Genomic DNA, 16,241 nt, shown 5'->3' with positions numbered 1-16,241 from the left:
GGATCCCACATCCCATATCCCAAATCCCACACCCCAGATCCCATTTCCCACACCCCAAATCCCCTTTCCCACACCCGATATCCCATTTTTTGCACCCTGTATCCCATTTTCCCCCTTCCTCTGAGCTGCACGATCCCGGTCAGCTCCTCCTCCTCCTGCAGGATCCCACACCCCAGATCCCAAATCCCACATCCCACACCCCCTATCCCATTTCCCACACCCCATATCCCACTTTCCACACCCCATATCCCATTTCCCCCACCCCATATCCCCTTTCCACACCCCAAATCCCATTTCCCACATCCCAAATCCCATTTCGCACATCCCAAATCCCACTCCCACCTTCCCCACGAGCTGCACGATCTCGGCCAGCTCCTCCTCCTCCTGCAGGATCCCACATCCCAAATCCCAAATCCCACACCCCAAATCCCACTCCCACACCCCAAATCCCATTTCCCACACCCCAGATCCCATTTCCCGCACCCCGTATCCCATTTCCCACACCCCAAATCCCATTTTTTGCACCCCGTATCCCATTACCACCTTCCCCACAAGCTGCACGATCTCGGCCAGCTCCTCCTCCTCCTGCAGGATCCCACATCCCACACCCCAAATCCCATTTCCCACACCCCAAATCCCATTTCCCACACCCCAAATCCCACTCCCACCTTGCCCACGAGCTGCACGATCTCGGCCAGCTCCTCCTCCTCCTGCAGGATCCCACACCCCAAATCCCAAATCCCACATTCCACACCCCAAATCCCATTTCCCACACCCCAAATCCCATTTCCCACATCCCAAATCCCACTCCCACCTTCCCCACGAGCTGCACGATCCCGGCCAGCTCCTCCTCCTCCTGCAGGATCCCACACCCCATATCCCCTTTCCCACATCCCAAATCCCATTCCCACCTTCCCCACAAGCTGCACAATCCCGGCCAGCTCCTCCTCCTCCTCCTGCAGGATCCCACATCCCAAATCCCATTTCCCACACCCCATATCCCATTTCCCACACCCCAAATCCCATTTCCCCCACCCCAAATCCCATTTCCCACACCCCGTATCCCATTTCCCACACCCCATATCTCAAATCCCACACCCCATATCCCACTTTCCACACCCCAAATCCCATTTCCCACACCCCGTACCCCACTCCCACCTTGCCCACGAGCTGCACGATCTCGGCCAGCTCCTCCTCCTCCTGCAGGATCCCACACCCCACACTCCAAATCCCATTTCCCACACCCCAAATCCCATTTCCCACGCCCCATAGCCCCTTTTCCACACCCCAAATCCCATTTCCCACACCCCAAATCCCATTCCCACCTTCCCCACGAGCTGCACGATCTCGGCCAGCTCCTCCTCCTCCTGCAGGATCCCACACCCCACATCCAAATCCCACACCCCAGATCCCATTTCCTACACCCCATATCCCCTTTCCCACACCCCATATCCCATTTCCCACACCCCGTATCCCATTTCCCCCACCCCGTACCCTACTCCCACCTTGCCCACGAGCTGCACGATCTCGGCCAGCTCCTCCTCCTCCTGCAGGATCCCACACCCCACATCCCAAATCCCACACCCCAGATCCCATTTCCTACACCCCATATCCCCTTTCCCACACCCCATATCCCATTTCCCACACCCCGTATCCCATTTCCCACACCCCGTATCCCATTTCCCACACCCCGTACCCCACTCCCACCTTGCCCACGAGCTGCACGATCTCGGCCAGCTCCTCCTCCTCCTGCAGGATCCCACACCCCACACTCCAAATCCCATTTCCCACACCCCAAATCCCATTTCCCACGCCCCATAGCCCCTTTTCCACACCCCAAATCCCATTTCCCACACCCCAAATCCCATTCCCACCTTCCCCACGAGCTGCACGATCTCGGCCAGCTCCTCCTCCTCCTGCAGGATCCCACACCCCACATCCCAAATCCCACACCCCAGATCCCATTTCCTACACCCCATATCCCCTTTCCCACACCCCAAATCCCATTTCCCCCACCCCGTACCCCACTCCCACCTTGCCCACGAGCTGCACGATCTCGGCCAGCTCCTCCTCCTCCTGCAGGATCTGCCGGGCGCGGTTCCGGAGCGCCGGGAATTCGGGGTGGAGGCGCTCGTAGTGCGGCTCCAGCGCCCGCAGGTACCGCGAGTAGCTGATGAGCCAGTTCACCGACGGGAAGTGCTTCCGCTGCGCCAGCTTCTTGTCCAGCCCCCAGAACACCTGGAATTCGGGAATTCCGGGGGGATGGAGCACCCAGAGTGTCCCCATCACCCCCCGTGTCCCAGCTTCTTGTCCAGCCCCCAGAACACCTGGAATTCGGGAATTCCGGGGGGATGGAGCACCCGGAGTGTCCCCATCACCTCCCACACCCCAGCTTCTTGTCCAGCCCCCAGAACACCTGGAATTCGGGAATTCCGGGGGGATGGAGCACCTGGAGTGTCCCCGTCACCCCCCGTGTCCCAGCTTCTTGTCCAGCCCCCAGAACACCTGGAATTCGGGAATTCTGGGGGGATGGAGCACCCTGGGTGTCCCCATCACCCCCGTGTCCCACCCAGGGGTCACCCAGGGGTCACTGTCACCCCCCATGTCCCAGCTTCTTGTCCAGCCCCAGAACACCTGGGATTCGGGAATTCCGGGGGGTTGGAGCACCTGGAGTGTCCCCGTCACCCCAATGTCCCACCCAGGGGTCACCCAGGGGTCACTGTCACCCCCAGAGTGTCCCCATCACCCCCCGTGTCCCAGCTTCTTGTCCAGCCCCCAGAACACCTGGAATTCGGGAATTCCGGGGGGTTGGAGCACCCAGGGTGTCCCCATCACCCCAATGTCCCACCCAGGGGGTCACTGTCACCCCCAGGGCACCCCCAGAATGTCCCTGTCACCCCCATGTCCCACTCAGGGGTCACTGCCACCCCCAGGGTGTCCCCATCACCCCCTGTGTCCCAGCTTCTTGTCCAGCCCCCAGAACACCTGGAATTCGGGAATTCCAGGGAGTTGGAGCACCTGGAGTGTCCCCATCACCCCCTGTGTCCCAGCTTCTTGTCCAGCCCCCAGGACACCTGGAATTCGGGAATTCCAGGGGGTTGGAGCACCCGGGGGTCACCCAGGGGGTCACTGTCACCCTCATGTCCCATCCAGGGGTCACTGTCACCCCAATGTCCCACCCAGGGGTCACTGTCACCTCCATGTCCCACCCAAAGTGTCCCCATCACCCCCCGTGTCCCAGCTTCTTGTCCAGCCCCCAGAACACCTGGAATTCGGGAATTCTGGGGGTTTGGAACACCCGGAGTGTCCCCGTCACCCCCCTGTCCCCCCCTGTCCCCCCCTCTCCCCCCCCATGTCCCCCCCATGTCCCCCCATGTCCCCCCCATGTCTCCCCCTGTCCCCCCCTGTCCCCCCCCGCACCCCCATGCTCCCCCCATGTCCCCCCCATGCTCCCCCCATGTCCCCCCCTGTCCCCCCATGTCCCCCCATCCCTCCATGTCCCCCCCATCCCCCCATGTCCCCCCCATGTCCCCCCATGTTCCCCCCGTCCCCCCATGTCCCCCTATCCCCCCATGTCCCCCCCATGTCCCCCCCTGTCCCCCCATGTTCCCCCCGTCCCCCCATGTCCCCCCCATGTCCCCCCACGTCCCCCCCATGTCCCCCTATCCCCCCATGTCCCCCCCATATCCCCCCCCGTCCCCCCATGCCCCCCCCATGTCCCCCCGTCCCTCCATGTCCCCCCCATGTCCCTCCATGTCCCCCCCCGTCCCCCCACGCCCCCCCACGCCCCCCCGACCCCCTGTGCCCCCCCATGTCCCCCCACCTGCACTATGCCGAGCGTGGCCGAGGTCACGGGGTCCGAGAAATCCCCTCCGGGGGGGGACACGCTGCGGGGGGGGACAGACCGGGGGGGGTGGGTCCTTTTAGGGGAGGGGGTGTCCTTCCTTTGGGGGGGTCCCCCCCCCTCCCGCAGCCCCCTCCCCGCACTCACGCGCCCACGATGCTGACGCTGCCCTCGCGGGGGGGGGTCCCGAGGCACCGCGCCCGCCCCGCCCGCTCGTAGAACGAGGCCAGGCGGGCCCCCAGGTACGCGGGGTACCCGCTGTCTGCGGGGGAACGGGGGGGTCAGGGGGGTCCCCCAAAAATGGGGGGGGTACCCCAGGTACCCGGAGAGTACCCCTGATATCCACAGAGATCCCCCAGGTACGCGGGGTACCCGCTGTCTGCGGGGGAACGGGGGGGTCAGGGGGGCACCCCAAAAATGGGGGGGTAACCCCAAAAACGGGGGGGGTCCCCCCGATACCCAGAGAGTACCCCTGATACCCAGAGAGGGCCCCCAGGTACGCGGGGTACCCGTTGTCTGCGGGGGAACGGGGGGGTCAGGGGGGGTCCCCAAAAATGGGGGGGGGTACCCCCAAAAACACGGGGTTCCCCCAACACCCAATGGGGTCCCCCAGGTACCCACAGAGATCCCCCAGGTACGTGGGGTACCCGCTGTCTGCGGGGGAACGGGGGGGTCAGGGAGGGACCCCAAAAACGAGGGGGGGCCCCCGATACCCACAGAGGACACCCCAATACTCAAAGGGGTCCCCGCTGTCTGCGGGGGGAACGGGGGGTCAGGGGGGCACCCCAAAAACGGGGGGGGGTCCCAAATTTGGGGTTTCCCATATTCCCATCGCCCCCATATCCAGCATTTGGGGTTTCCCACCTTCCCATCACCCCCATATCCCAGATTTGGGGGTTCCCACACTCCCATCGCCCCCATATCCAGCATTTGGGGTTTCCCACCTTCCCATCACCCCCATATCCAGCATTTGGGGGTTCCCACCTTCCCATTGCCCCCATATCCAGCATTTGGGGTTTCCCACCTTCCCATTGCCCCCATACCCCACATTTGGGGTTTCCCACCTTCCCATCGCCCCCATATCCCGGATTTGGGGTTTCCCACCCTCCCATTCCCCATATCCAACATTTGGGGTTTCCCACATTCCCATCGCCCCCATATCCCGGATTTAGGGTTTCCCACCTTCCCATTCCCCCATACCCCACATTTGGGGTTTCCCACCTTCCCATCGCCCCCATATCCCGGATTTGGGGTTTCCCACCCTCCCATTCCCCATATCCAACATTTGGGGTTTCCCACATTCCCATCGCCCCCATATCCCGGATTTAGGGTTTCCCACCTTCCCATTCCCCCATACCCCACATTTGGGGTTTCCCACCCTCCCATCCCCCCCCCCCCCCGACCCCAAATCCGGGCTCTCACCCGCGGGCATCTCTGCCAGCCTCCCCGAGATCTCCCGGAGCGCCTCTGCCCAGCGGGACGTGGAGTCGGCCAGGAGGCAGCTGTGCAGCCCCATGTCCCGGAAATACTCGGACAGGGTGATCCCTGAAAGGGGGGGCCCGTCACACCCTGGGGGGGGCACGGGGAGGGGGGCACGGGGGAGGGGGGGCACGGGGACCCCGCAACGGCCCCGGGGTTGGGGGGCACGGGGGGAGGGCACGGAGGGCTCAAAGGGGTGGGGGAGTCCTTGTACACCCCCGGGTGACCCCATAGACCCCCCCGTGCCCCCTCACACCCCCGGGTGACCCCACAGACCCCCCCGTGCCCCCTCACACCCCCGGGTGACCCCACAGACCCCCCCAGTGACCCCTCACACCCCTCAGGTGCCCCCACACCCCCCGTGCCCACTCACATCCCCCCCAGTGCCCCCCCAGCCCCACACATGCCCATTGCCACCCCCACACCCCCCAGGTGACCCCACAGACCCCCCAGTGCCCCCACAGACCTCCAGGTGCCCCCCCCTGACCCCCAAATGCCCGTTCCCACCCCCAGGTGCCCCCTCACACCCCCCCAGTGCCCCCTCACCCCCCAGGTGCCCCCCCAGACCCCCAAACGCCCGTTCTCCCCCCCGGTGCCCCCCCGGTGCCCCCCCCCGGTGCCCACCGGTGTAAATGGAGGCCTCCCTGGCGGCCACGGGCATGTTGGACGTGTTGGCCACGAGCGCCGTGCGCTTCATGATGGACTCGGTCCTGCCCCCCACCTCCATGGTCAGCTGGGCACGGGGACAGGGTCACCTGGGTCACCCCCTGCCACCCCTGTCACCCCCTGTCACCCCCTGTCACCTCCTGTCCCCCCCTGTCACCCCTGTGTCACCCCATCCACCTCCATGGTCAGCTGGGCACGGGGACAGGGTCACCCCCTGCCACCCTCTGCCACCCTCTGCCACCCCCTGTCACCCCCTGTCACCCCCTGTCACCTCCTGTCACCCCCTGCCACCCCCCTGTCACCTCCTGTCACCCCCCTGTCACCTCCTGTCACCCCCTGCCACCCTCTGTCACCCCCTGTCACCCCCCTGTCACCCCCTGCCCACCTCCATGGTCAGCTGGGGACGGGGACACCTGTGTCACCTGGGTCACCCCCTGTCACCCCCTGCCAACTCCTGTGAGCCCCTGTCACCTCCTGTCACCCCCTGTCACCCACTGCCACACCCTGTCACCTCCTGTCACCTCCTGTCACCCACTGCCACCCCCTGTCACCTCTATGTCATCCCCTATCCACCTCCACAGTCAGCTGGGGACAGGGGGACACCCGAGCCACCCCTGCCACCCCCCTGCCACCCCCTGTCACCCCTGTGTCACTCCTGTGTCACCCCCATCCACCCCCACGGTCAGCTGGGGACACGGTGACACCTGTGCCACCCCTGCCACCCCCCTGCCACCCCCTGTCACCCCCTGTCACCTCTGTGTCACCTCTGTGTCACCCCTGTCCACCTCCACGGTCAGCTGGGGACAGGGACAGGGTCACCCCCTGTCACCCACTGCCACCCCCTGTCACCCCCTGTCATCCCCTGCCCACCCCCACGGTCAGCTGGGGACACGGTGACACCCGTGCCACCCCTGCCACCCCCTGTCACCCCCTGCCACCCCCTGTCACCCCCTGCCACCCCTGTGTCACCCCTTGCCCAACTCCCCGCTCAGCTGGGGACACGGTGCCACCCGTGCCACCCCTGCCACCCCCCTTGTCACCCCCTGCCCCCCGCTGTCCCCCGCTGTCCCCCCGTGTCCCCGCTGTCCCCCGCACCTCGGGGAAGTCCCGCAGCACCTCGGACATCTCGTTCCCGCGCTCCCCGCACCCCACGTACACGATGACGTCACTGTTGGAATACTTGGACAGGGATTGGGAGATGACGGTTTTCCCGCAGCCGAAGGCGCCCGGGATGGCCGTGGTGCCCCCCTGGACACACCTGGGGACGGGGACACGGGGGGGTCACCTCCCTGCCCCCGTTCCCGTCCCCGTCCTCGTCCCTGTCGCCAACCCCTCCTGTCCCTGTTCCGCGTCCTTGTTCCCCTTCCCAGCCCTGCCCGCAACTTCAGTCAACCCCCCGACCCCGATCCCCTGGGAACGACCCCGATCCTGATCCCAATCCTGATCCTGATCCCAATCCTGATCCCGATCCCAACCCTGATCCTGATCCCGATCCTGATCCCAATCCTGATCCTGATCCCAATCCCCATCCTGATCCCAATCCTGATCCTGATCCTGATCCTGATCCCGATCCCAATCCCCATCCTGATCCCAATCCTGATCCTGATCCCAATCCTGATCCCAATCCCCATCCTGATCCCAATCCTGATCCTGATCCCAATCCTGATCCCGATCCCAATCCTGATCCTGATCCCGATCCCAACCCTGATCCTGATCCCAATCCTGATCCTGATCCCAATCCCGATCCCGACCCCAATCCCGCTCCCACTGGGCTCCCTACGGTAAGAGCACACCCCCCCCGATCCCAACCCCAATCCCGACCCCGATCCCGACCCCAATCCCGACCCCAATCCCGCTCCCAATCCCGCCCCCGCTGGGCTCCGTACGGGAACAGCGCGTCCAGGACCCTCTGGCCGGTGAGCAGCGGGTGGTTCGCCGGGAGCTTCTCGGCCACGGGCCGGACCTGCCGGACGGGCCACACCTGGAGCATGGGGAGCCGCTCCCGGAGCCCCTGGAATTCCAGCTCCAGCACCACGTCCTGCGGGAACGGCAGCGCGGGATGAGGGGTCGCCGCCCGACTGCCCCCGTCCCCTTCCCGATCCCCGCGGGAACGGAACATTCCCTCCATCCCGATATTCCCCGATCCCTGCGGGAACAGTGCGTTCCCCCCATCCCAATCCCGATCCCTGCGGGAACAGAACATTCCCTCCATCCCGATCCCGATCCCCGCGGGAACAGAACGTTCCCTCCATCCCAATATTCCCCGATCCCTGCGGGAACAGTGCGTTCCCCCCATCCCGATCCCGATCCCTGCGGGAACAGAACATTCCCTCCATCCCGATCCCGATCCCCGCGGGAACAGAACATTCCCCCCGTCCCCTTCCCGATCCCCGCGGGAACAGAACGTTCCCTCCATCCCAATATTCCCCGATCCCTGCGGGAACAGTGCGTTCCCCCCATCCCGATCCCGATCCCCGCGGGAACAGAACATTCCCCCCATCCCGATCCCGATCCCTGCGGGAACAGCACAATCCACCTGATCCTGATATTCCCCGACCCCTCCGGGAACAGCACATCCATTCCCTCGATCCCACCCGATCCCTGCAGGAACAGCAGATCCCCTCGATCCCACCCGATCCCTACGGGAATGGTGCATCCCCTCGATCCCGATCCCTGCAGGAACAGCACATCCCCCCGATCCCAATATCCCCCGATCCCTACAGGAACAGCTCATCCCCTCAATCCCGATATCCCCCGATCCCTACAGGAACAGTTCATCCCCCCAGTCCCGATATCCCCCAATCCCTACGGGAACAGTGCATCCCCTCGATCCCGATATCCCCTGATCCCTACAGGAACAGTTCATCCCCTCGATCCCGATATCCCCTGATCCCTACAGGAACAGCACATCCCCTGGATCCCAGCATCCCCCGATCCCTACGGGAACAGCACATCCCCTCAATCCCAACACCCCCCGATCCCTGCGGGAACAGCACATCCCCTCAATCCCAACACCCCCCGATCCCTGCGGGAACAGCGCAACCCCTCGATTCCGATCCTTCGGGAACAGCTCATCCCCCCCAATCCCAATATCCCCCGATCCCTACGGAAACACCACATCCCCTTGATCCCAATCCCTCTGGGAACGGTGCATCTCCCCAGCCCCGATCCCGATCCCGATCCCTACAGGAACAGCGCACCCCCCCTCTCTCGCTCCCAATCCCGCTCCCGCTCGGCTCCCTATGGGAAGAGCGCAACCCCCCGATCCCGATCCCTTTCCCGCTCCCTCTCCCGCTGCCACTCCCGCTCGGCTCCCTATGGGAAGAGCGCACCCCCCCCCGATCCCGATCCCTTTCTCGCTCCCGCTCCCTCTCCCGCTCCCAATCCCGCTCGGCTCCCTACGGGAAGAGCGCAGCTCCCTGATCCCGATCCGGATCCCAATCCCGCTCCCACCCGGCTCCCTACGGGAAGAGCGCACCCCCCCGATCCTGATCCCAATCCCAATCCCGATCCCATTCCCGATCCCTCTCCCGCTGCCGCTTCCGCTCGGCTCCCTACGGGAAGAGCGCACCCCCCCGGTCCTGATCCCGATCCCAATCCTGCTCCCACTCGACTTCCTACGGGAAGAGTGCAGCCCCCCGATCCCGATCCCTGAGGGAACGGCGCATTTCCCCAATCCCGCTCCCGCTCCCGATGATCCCAATCCCAATCCCGCTCCCGTTGATCCCACTCCCGCTGACCCCAATCCCGCTCCCGCTGATCCCAATCCCGCTCCCGCTGATCCCGCTGATCCCGCTCCCAGTCCCGCCCGCACCTCCACGCTGTAGTTGCCGGGGGGCGCGATGTAGGTGACGGTGCCGCGGCTGCGGGGGGGGACCATGAGCCGGTGCTGCAGCAGCGAGTTCTCGGCCACCGCCCCGTAAATGTCCCCGCCCGTCACGTGGCTCCCGACCTGGCCAGGGGACAACGTGAGGGGACACCCCGGACGGACTCTGTCCCCCCCCGGGGGTTCCCGACACCCCCCCGACGGGCTCTGTCCCCCCCCGGGGGTCTCCGTGTCACCAAGACCCCCCCGACGGGCTCTGTCCCCTCCCGGGGGTTCCCGACACCCCCGGGACGGGCTCTGTCCCCTCCCGGGGGTTCCCGAGACCCCCTGGACGGGCTCTGTCCCCTCCCGGGGGTTCCCGAGACCCCGAGACACCCCCGACGGGCTCTGTCCCCTCCCGGGGGTTCCCGAGACCCCTCGGACGTCCCCCAGTGTCCTCCCCACGTGCCCCCTGTCCCCGACAGAGGATCTGAGGGGACAGGGAGGGGACAGAGGGACAGGACAGGGGGACAGGGAGGGGACAGGACAAGGAGGACAGAGAGGGGACAGTGGGTCTGGGGGACAGGACAGGGAGGGGACAGAGGGACACGGCAGGGGGACAGGGAGGGGACAGAGGGTCTGGAGGACAGGACAGGGAGGGGACAGGGGGATGGGACAGTGGGATAGGACAGTTTGGGGGGGACGGGGAGGGGACAGAGGGACAGGACAGGGGGCCAGGGAGGGGCCAGGGGGATGGGACAGTGGGATGGGACAGTTGGGGGGGGACGGGGAGAGGACAGGGGGTCTGGGGGACAGGACAGAGAGGGACAGAGGGACACGACAGGGGTACAGGGAGGGGACAGAGGGACAGGAGAGGGGACAGGGAGGAGACAGGGGGATGGGACAGGGGGACGGGGCAGTTTGGGGGGGACAGGGAGAGGACAGGGGGTCTGGGGGACAGGATGGGGAGGGGACAGAGGGACAGGACAGGGGGACAGGGAGGAGACAGGGGGATGGGACAGTGGGGCAGGACAGTTTGGGGGGGACAGGGAGGGGACAGAGGGACAGGACAGGGGGACAGGGAGGGAACAGAGGGTTTGGGGGACAGGACAGGGAGGGGACAGATGGACAGGACAGGGGGACAGGGAGGGGACAGAGGGCCGGGAGGGGGGCCGGGGGCCGCGGGGGTGACGCACCCGGATGTCCTTGCTGGGGACAAAGTCCCAGGAGAGGTGTCGCGGCAGCGCGGGCACGTTGGTGCCCCGCGGGATGTAAATGCTGCGCGTGGCCTCGGCGATGTCCCGCAGCGGCCGCTGGATCCCGTCGAAGATGGATCCCAAAATCCCCGGGCCCAGCTCCACCGAGAGCGGCTTCCCCGTGCGCAGAACCGGGTCCCCCACCTGCACCCCCGCTGGAAACCCCGCTCAGGAAAGGTCACCCGGGAGGGGACAGCGGGGGGACGGCGGGGAGGGGGGGAACGGGGAGGGGACAGGAGAGGGGGGACAAAAAAGGGGGGACAGAAAAGGGGGGACAGGGAGGGGATAGGGACAGGAGGGGATGGGGGGACAGGGAGGGGACAGTGGGGAGGGGAGGACGGGGTGGGATGGGGGGACAGCGGGGGGACAGGAGAGGGGGGACAGGGAGGGGCTGGGGGGACACGGAGGGGACAGAAGGGCTGGGGGGGCGGGATGGGGGGACAGGGAGGGGACAGGAGAGGGGGGACAGAAAAGGGGGGACAGGGAGGGGACAGGGACAGGACGGGATGGGGGGACAGGGAGGGGACAGAGGGGCTGGGGGGGACGGGAGGGGCTGGGGGGACACGGAGGGGACAGGAGAGGGGCAACAGGGAGGGGACAGAGAGTGGACGGAGGGGCTGGGGGGGACAGGAGAGGGGGGACGTGAGGGGATGTGGGACACGAAGGGGACAGAGGGGCTGGGGGGGACAAGGAGAGGGGGGACAGGGAGGGGACAGGGAGGGGACAAGGAGGGGACAGAGGGGCTGAGGGGGACAAGGAGCTGATGGGGAGGGGACAGAAAAGGGGGGACGGGCTGGGATTGGGGGGACAGGGAAGGGAGGGGAGGGGACAAGGGGGACAGGAGGGGATGGGGAGGGGACAGAGAGGGGATGGGAGGGGACAAGGGGGACAGGAGGGGATGGGGGGACAGAACGGGGTGGGGAGCTGAGGGCTGAGGGGACAGGGAGGGGACAGGGCAGGGCAGGGGGACAAGGAGGGGACAGAGTGAGATGGGGAGGACAGGGAGGGGACAGGAGAGGGGGGACGGGATGGGATTGGGGGGACAGGGAAGGGAGGGGAGGGGACAAGAGGGACAGGAGGGGATGGGGAGGGGACAGGAGAGGGGGGGCGGGGGGGCTGGAGAACGCGGGGGGACAAGGGAGGGGACAGGGCAGGGGGGCAGGACGGGATGGGGGGGACAGGGAGGAGACAGGGAGGGGACAGGGCAGGGGGGCGGGACGGGATGGGGGGGACAAGGAGGGGACAGGGCAGAAGGGAGGGGACAGGGAGGGGACAGGACACGGGGACAGCAGAGGGTGGCAGGCACAGGGCGGGGGGGGGACCAGAGGGACAGGAGGGGGACAGGGGTGGCCGGGGGGGTGGCAGGGAGGGGCCAGCGGGGAGGGGCAGCGCCAGGGCCAAGGATACAGGTCTCCTCGTACACCTGGAGCGTGGCCATGTCCCCCTCGAGCCGGATGATCTCCCCCACCAGCTCCGCGTGGCCCACCCGCACCAGCTCGTACATGGCCGCGCCCGCCATGCGAGTGGCCGTCACCACTGCGGGGACACCGGACAGACACTGTCACCACTGTCACCTCGGGGTCACCACTGTCACCACTGCGGGGACACCGGGACAGACACTGTCACCACTGTCACCTCGGGGTCACCACTGTCACCCCCGGGACCCCCCGGGTGCGTGGCCATCACCACTGCGGGGACATCGGGACAGGCACTGTCACCACTGTCACCTCGGGATCACCATTGTCACCCCCGGGACCCCCCGGGTGCGTGGCTGTCACCACTGCCACCCCCGGGACAGACACTGTCACCACTGTCACCTCGGGGTCACCACTGTCACCCCCGGGACCCCCCGGGTGCGTGGCTGTCACCACTGCGGGGACACCGGGACAGACACTGTCACCTCGGGGTCACCACTGTCACCCCCGGGAACCCCCCTGTCCCCGCCTGTCACCGCTGCGGGGACACGGGACAGACACTGTCACTGTCACTGTCACCACGGGGTCACCACTGTCACCCCCGGGACCCCCCATGTGCGTGGCCATCACCACTGCGGGGACACGGGACAGACACTGTCACTGTCACTGTCACCTCGGGGTCACCACTGTCACCCCCAGGACCCCTCCTGTCCCCCGCCTGTCACCACTGCGGGGACACGGGACAGACACTGTCACTGTCACCCCGGGGTCACCACACCCCCGGGACCCCCCCCCCCGTCCCTGTCCCTGTCCCCTCCCCTGTCCCCATTGTCACCCCGTCCCGGGGTCGGGACCCCCCCTGTCCCCATACCTGTCCCCTCCCCTGTCCCAATTTTGGTGCCCCAAAGGCCACTGGGGTCCCCGCCCCTGGGTGTGTCCCCTCCCAGGGTGTCCCCGAGGTGTCCCCACCATGTCCCCAGGACGTCTCCCCCCTCCCCAGGGTGCCCCCAGGACATCCCCACCATGTCCCCACGATGTCCCCCCCTCCCCAGGGTGTCCCCATGTCCCCATAGTGTCCCCAGGGTGTCCCCACAATCTCCCCAGGGTGTCCCCAGAGTGTCTCCAAGGTGTCCCCACGATCTCCCCCCACCTCCAGGGTGCCCCCACGTCCCCAGGGTGTCCCCAGGGTGTCCCCCCATCCCCAGGATGTCCCCAGAGTGTCCCCAGGGTGTCCCCACGATGTCCCCGTGATGTCCCCATGTCCCCAGGATGTCCCCAGGATGTCCCCGTGGCCCCAGAATGTCCCAGGGGTGTCCCCACGACGTCCCCCCTCCCCAGGATGTCCCCGGGGTGTCCCCGGGGTGTCCCCCCGCTGTCCCCAGGATGTCCCCACGCTGTCCCCGTGTCCCCAGGGTGTCCCCGGGGTGTCCCCAGGATCTCTCCACGCTGTCCCCGTGTCCCCAGGATGTCCCAGGAGTGTCCCCCCGCTGTCCCCAGGGTGTCCCCACGCTGTCCCCATGTTCCCAGGGTGTCCCAGGTGTGTCCCCAGGATGCCTCCACGCTGTCCCCGCTGTCCCCCCTCTGTCCCCAGGGTGTCCCCACGCTCTCCCCGTGTCCCCAGGGTGTCCCCGGGGTGTCCCCAGGATCTCTCCACGCTGTCCCCGTGTCCCCAGGATGTCCCAGGAGTGTCCCCGGGGTGTCCCCAGGATCTCTCCACGCTGTCCCCGTGTCCCCAGGATGTCCCCCCGCTGTCGCCAGGATGTCCCCGGGGTGTCCCCGGGGTGTCCCCCCCGCTGTCCCCAGGGTGTCCCCGCGGTGTCCTACCCGGCCCGGACACTCCGTGCACGGCTCCCACCAGACTCTCCCTGTCCAGCTCCTCCCGCCGCGTGCCCCGGGTGCCCTCCATGGTGTCCCCGCGCTGGCCCCGCGCTGGCCCCGCGCTGGCCCCGCCGTTAAATGGCCGCGGCCACCGGCGACAACCGGCCGGGGCTGGGGACGGGGGCCGGCAGGGGTGTGACACTGTGTACTGTCAACAGCCCCACCCGGGGCAGCAAGGTGACATTGGGCAGGTGACAGCCCTGGGACCACCTCCAGGTGACATTGGGCAGGTGACAGCCCTGTCCCCATCCCCCAGGTGACATTGGGCAGGTGACAGCCCTGGGACCACCCCCAGGTGACATTGGGCAGGTGACAGCCCTGTCTGTCCCCCCCAGGTGACACCGCACAGGTGACAGCCCTGTGTCCCCCTCCAGGTGACACCGCACAGGTGACAGCCCTGGGACCACCTCCAGGTGACACCGGACAGGTGACAGCCCTGTCTGTCCCCCCCAGGTGACATTGGACAGGTGACAGCCCTGAGACCACCTCCAGGTGACACCGCACAGGTGACAGCCCTGGGACCACCCCCAGGTGACATTGGGCAGGTGACAGCCCTGTCTGTCCCCCCCAGGTGACACCGCACAGGTGACAGCCCTGTGTCCCCCTCCAGGTGACACCGGACAGGTGACAGCCCTGTGTCCCCCCCTCTAGGTGACATTGGGCAGGTGACAGCCCTGTCCCCCCCCCGGGTGACACCGGGTGACACCGGCACGCGCCGGGCAGGGGGCACGGCCCCGCTGTCCTTGGCACCCCCCCGTGTCATTGTCACCCTTTTTTGGGGGCTTTCCCCCCCATTTTGGGTCCCACTCCCTCATTTTGGGGGCTTTCCCCCCATTTTGGGGTCTTTCCCCCCCATTTTGAGGTGTTTCACCCCCATTTTGGGGTCTGTTACTCCAATTTTGGGGTCTGTTACTCCAATTTTGGGGTCTCTCCCCCATTCTGAGGTGTTTCCCCCCCCATTTTGGGGTCTATTACTCCATTTTTGGGGTCTCTCCGCCCCATTTCGAGGTATTTCCCACCCATTTGGGGTCCCACTCTCCCATTTTGGGGTCTTTGTCCCCCATTTTGAGGTGTTTCCCCCCCATTTTGGGGTCACTCCCCCCCATTTTGGGTCCCACTCCCCCATTTTGGGGTCTTACCCCCCTTATTTTGGGGTCCATTCTGACACTTTTAGGGTCTTTCCCCCCTCATTTTGGGGTCTCTCTCTCCCCCATTTTGGGGTCTCTCCCCCATTTTGAGGTGTTTCCCCCCCATTTTGGGGTCTATTACTCCAATTTTGGGGTCCCTCCCCCCCATTTTGGAGTCCCAGTCCCTCATTTTGGGGTCCCTCCCCCCCATTTTGGGCTCTTTCTCCTTTTATTGCCCCAAAACCCCACCTTTTATTGCCCAAAAAATCCACCTTTATTGCCCCAAAAATCCACCTTTATTGCCACAAAAATTCACATTTATTACCCCAAAAATCCACCTTTATTGCCCTCAAAATCCACTTTACTGACCCAAAAACCCACCTTTTATTGCCCCACAAATCCAAATTTATTACCCCAAAAATCCACCTTTATTGCCCCAAAAATCCACATTTATTGCCCCAAAATCCACATTTATTGCCCCAAAATCCACATTTATTGCCCCAAAAATCCACATTTATTTACCCAAAAATCCACTTTATTGACCCTTTTACTGCCCAAAAAATCCACTTTATTGCCCCAAAACCCCACCTTTTATTGACCCCAAAAATCCACCTTAATTGCCCCAAAAATCCCCTTAACTGACCCAAAAACTCACCTTTTATTGCCCCAAAAATCCACCTTTATTGCCCCCAAAATCCACCTTTTATTGCCCCAAAACCCCACCTTTATTTACCCAAAAATCCACCTTTATTGACCCTTTTATTACCCCAA

The 16,241-nt window shown here is 65.4% G+C and overlaps 1 protein-coding gene across 1 annotated transcript; it reads right to left on the bottom strand.

The window, feature by feature from the left end:
* Positions 1–342: 342 nt before the first annotated feature.
* Positions 343–14,400, bottom strand: LOC127465445 (V-type proton ATPase catalytic subunit A-like; the record flags this gene model as incomplete). Its single annotated transcript, XM_051775926.1, has 20 exons — positions 14,290–14,400; positions 12,458–12,586; positions 10,991–11,205; positions 9,804–9,941; positions 7,876–8,027; positions 7,085–7,247; positions 5,948–6,056; positions 5,267–5,389; positions 3,992–4,106; positions 3,824–3,887; positions 2,035–2,238; positions 1,875–1,916; positions 1,648–1,749; positions 1,506–1,547; positions 1,326–1,367; positions 1,141–1,200; positions 815–856; positions 669–710; positions 484–585; positions 343–384 (listed from the first exon to the last, which is right to left on the bottom strand). Coding segments are annotated over exons 1-20 (2,010 nt in total), but the record flags the coding sequence as incomplete, so codon positions are not given.
* Positions 14,401–16,241: the final 1,841 nt, after the last annotated feature.

This window comes from Manacus candei, unplaced genomic scaffold (genome assembly GCF_025592945.1).
Source record: "Manacus candei isolate 608988 ecotype Guabito, Panama unplaced genomic scaffold, ASM2559294v1 h1tg000394l, whole genome shotgun sequence".
Lineage (NCBI taxonomy): Eukaryota > Metazoa > Chordata > Aves > Passeriformes > Pipridae > Manacus > Manacus candei.
This window is presented reverse-complemented; position numbering and strand designations above follow the sequence as displayed.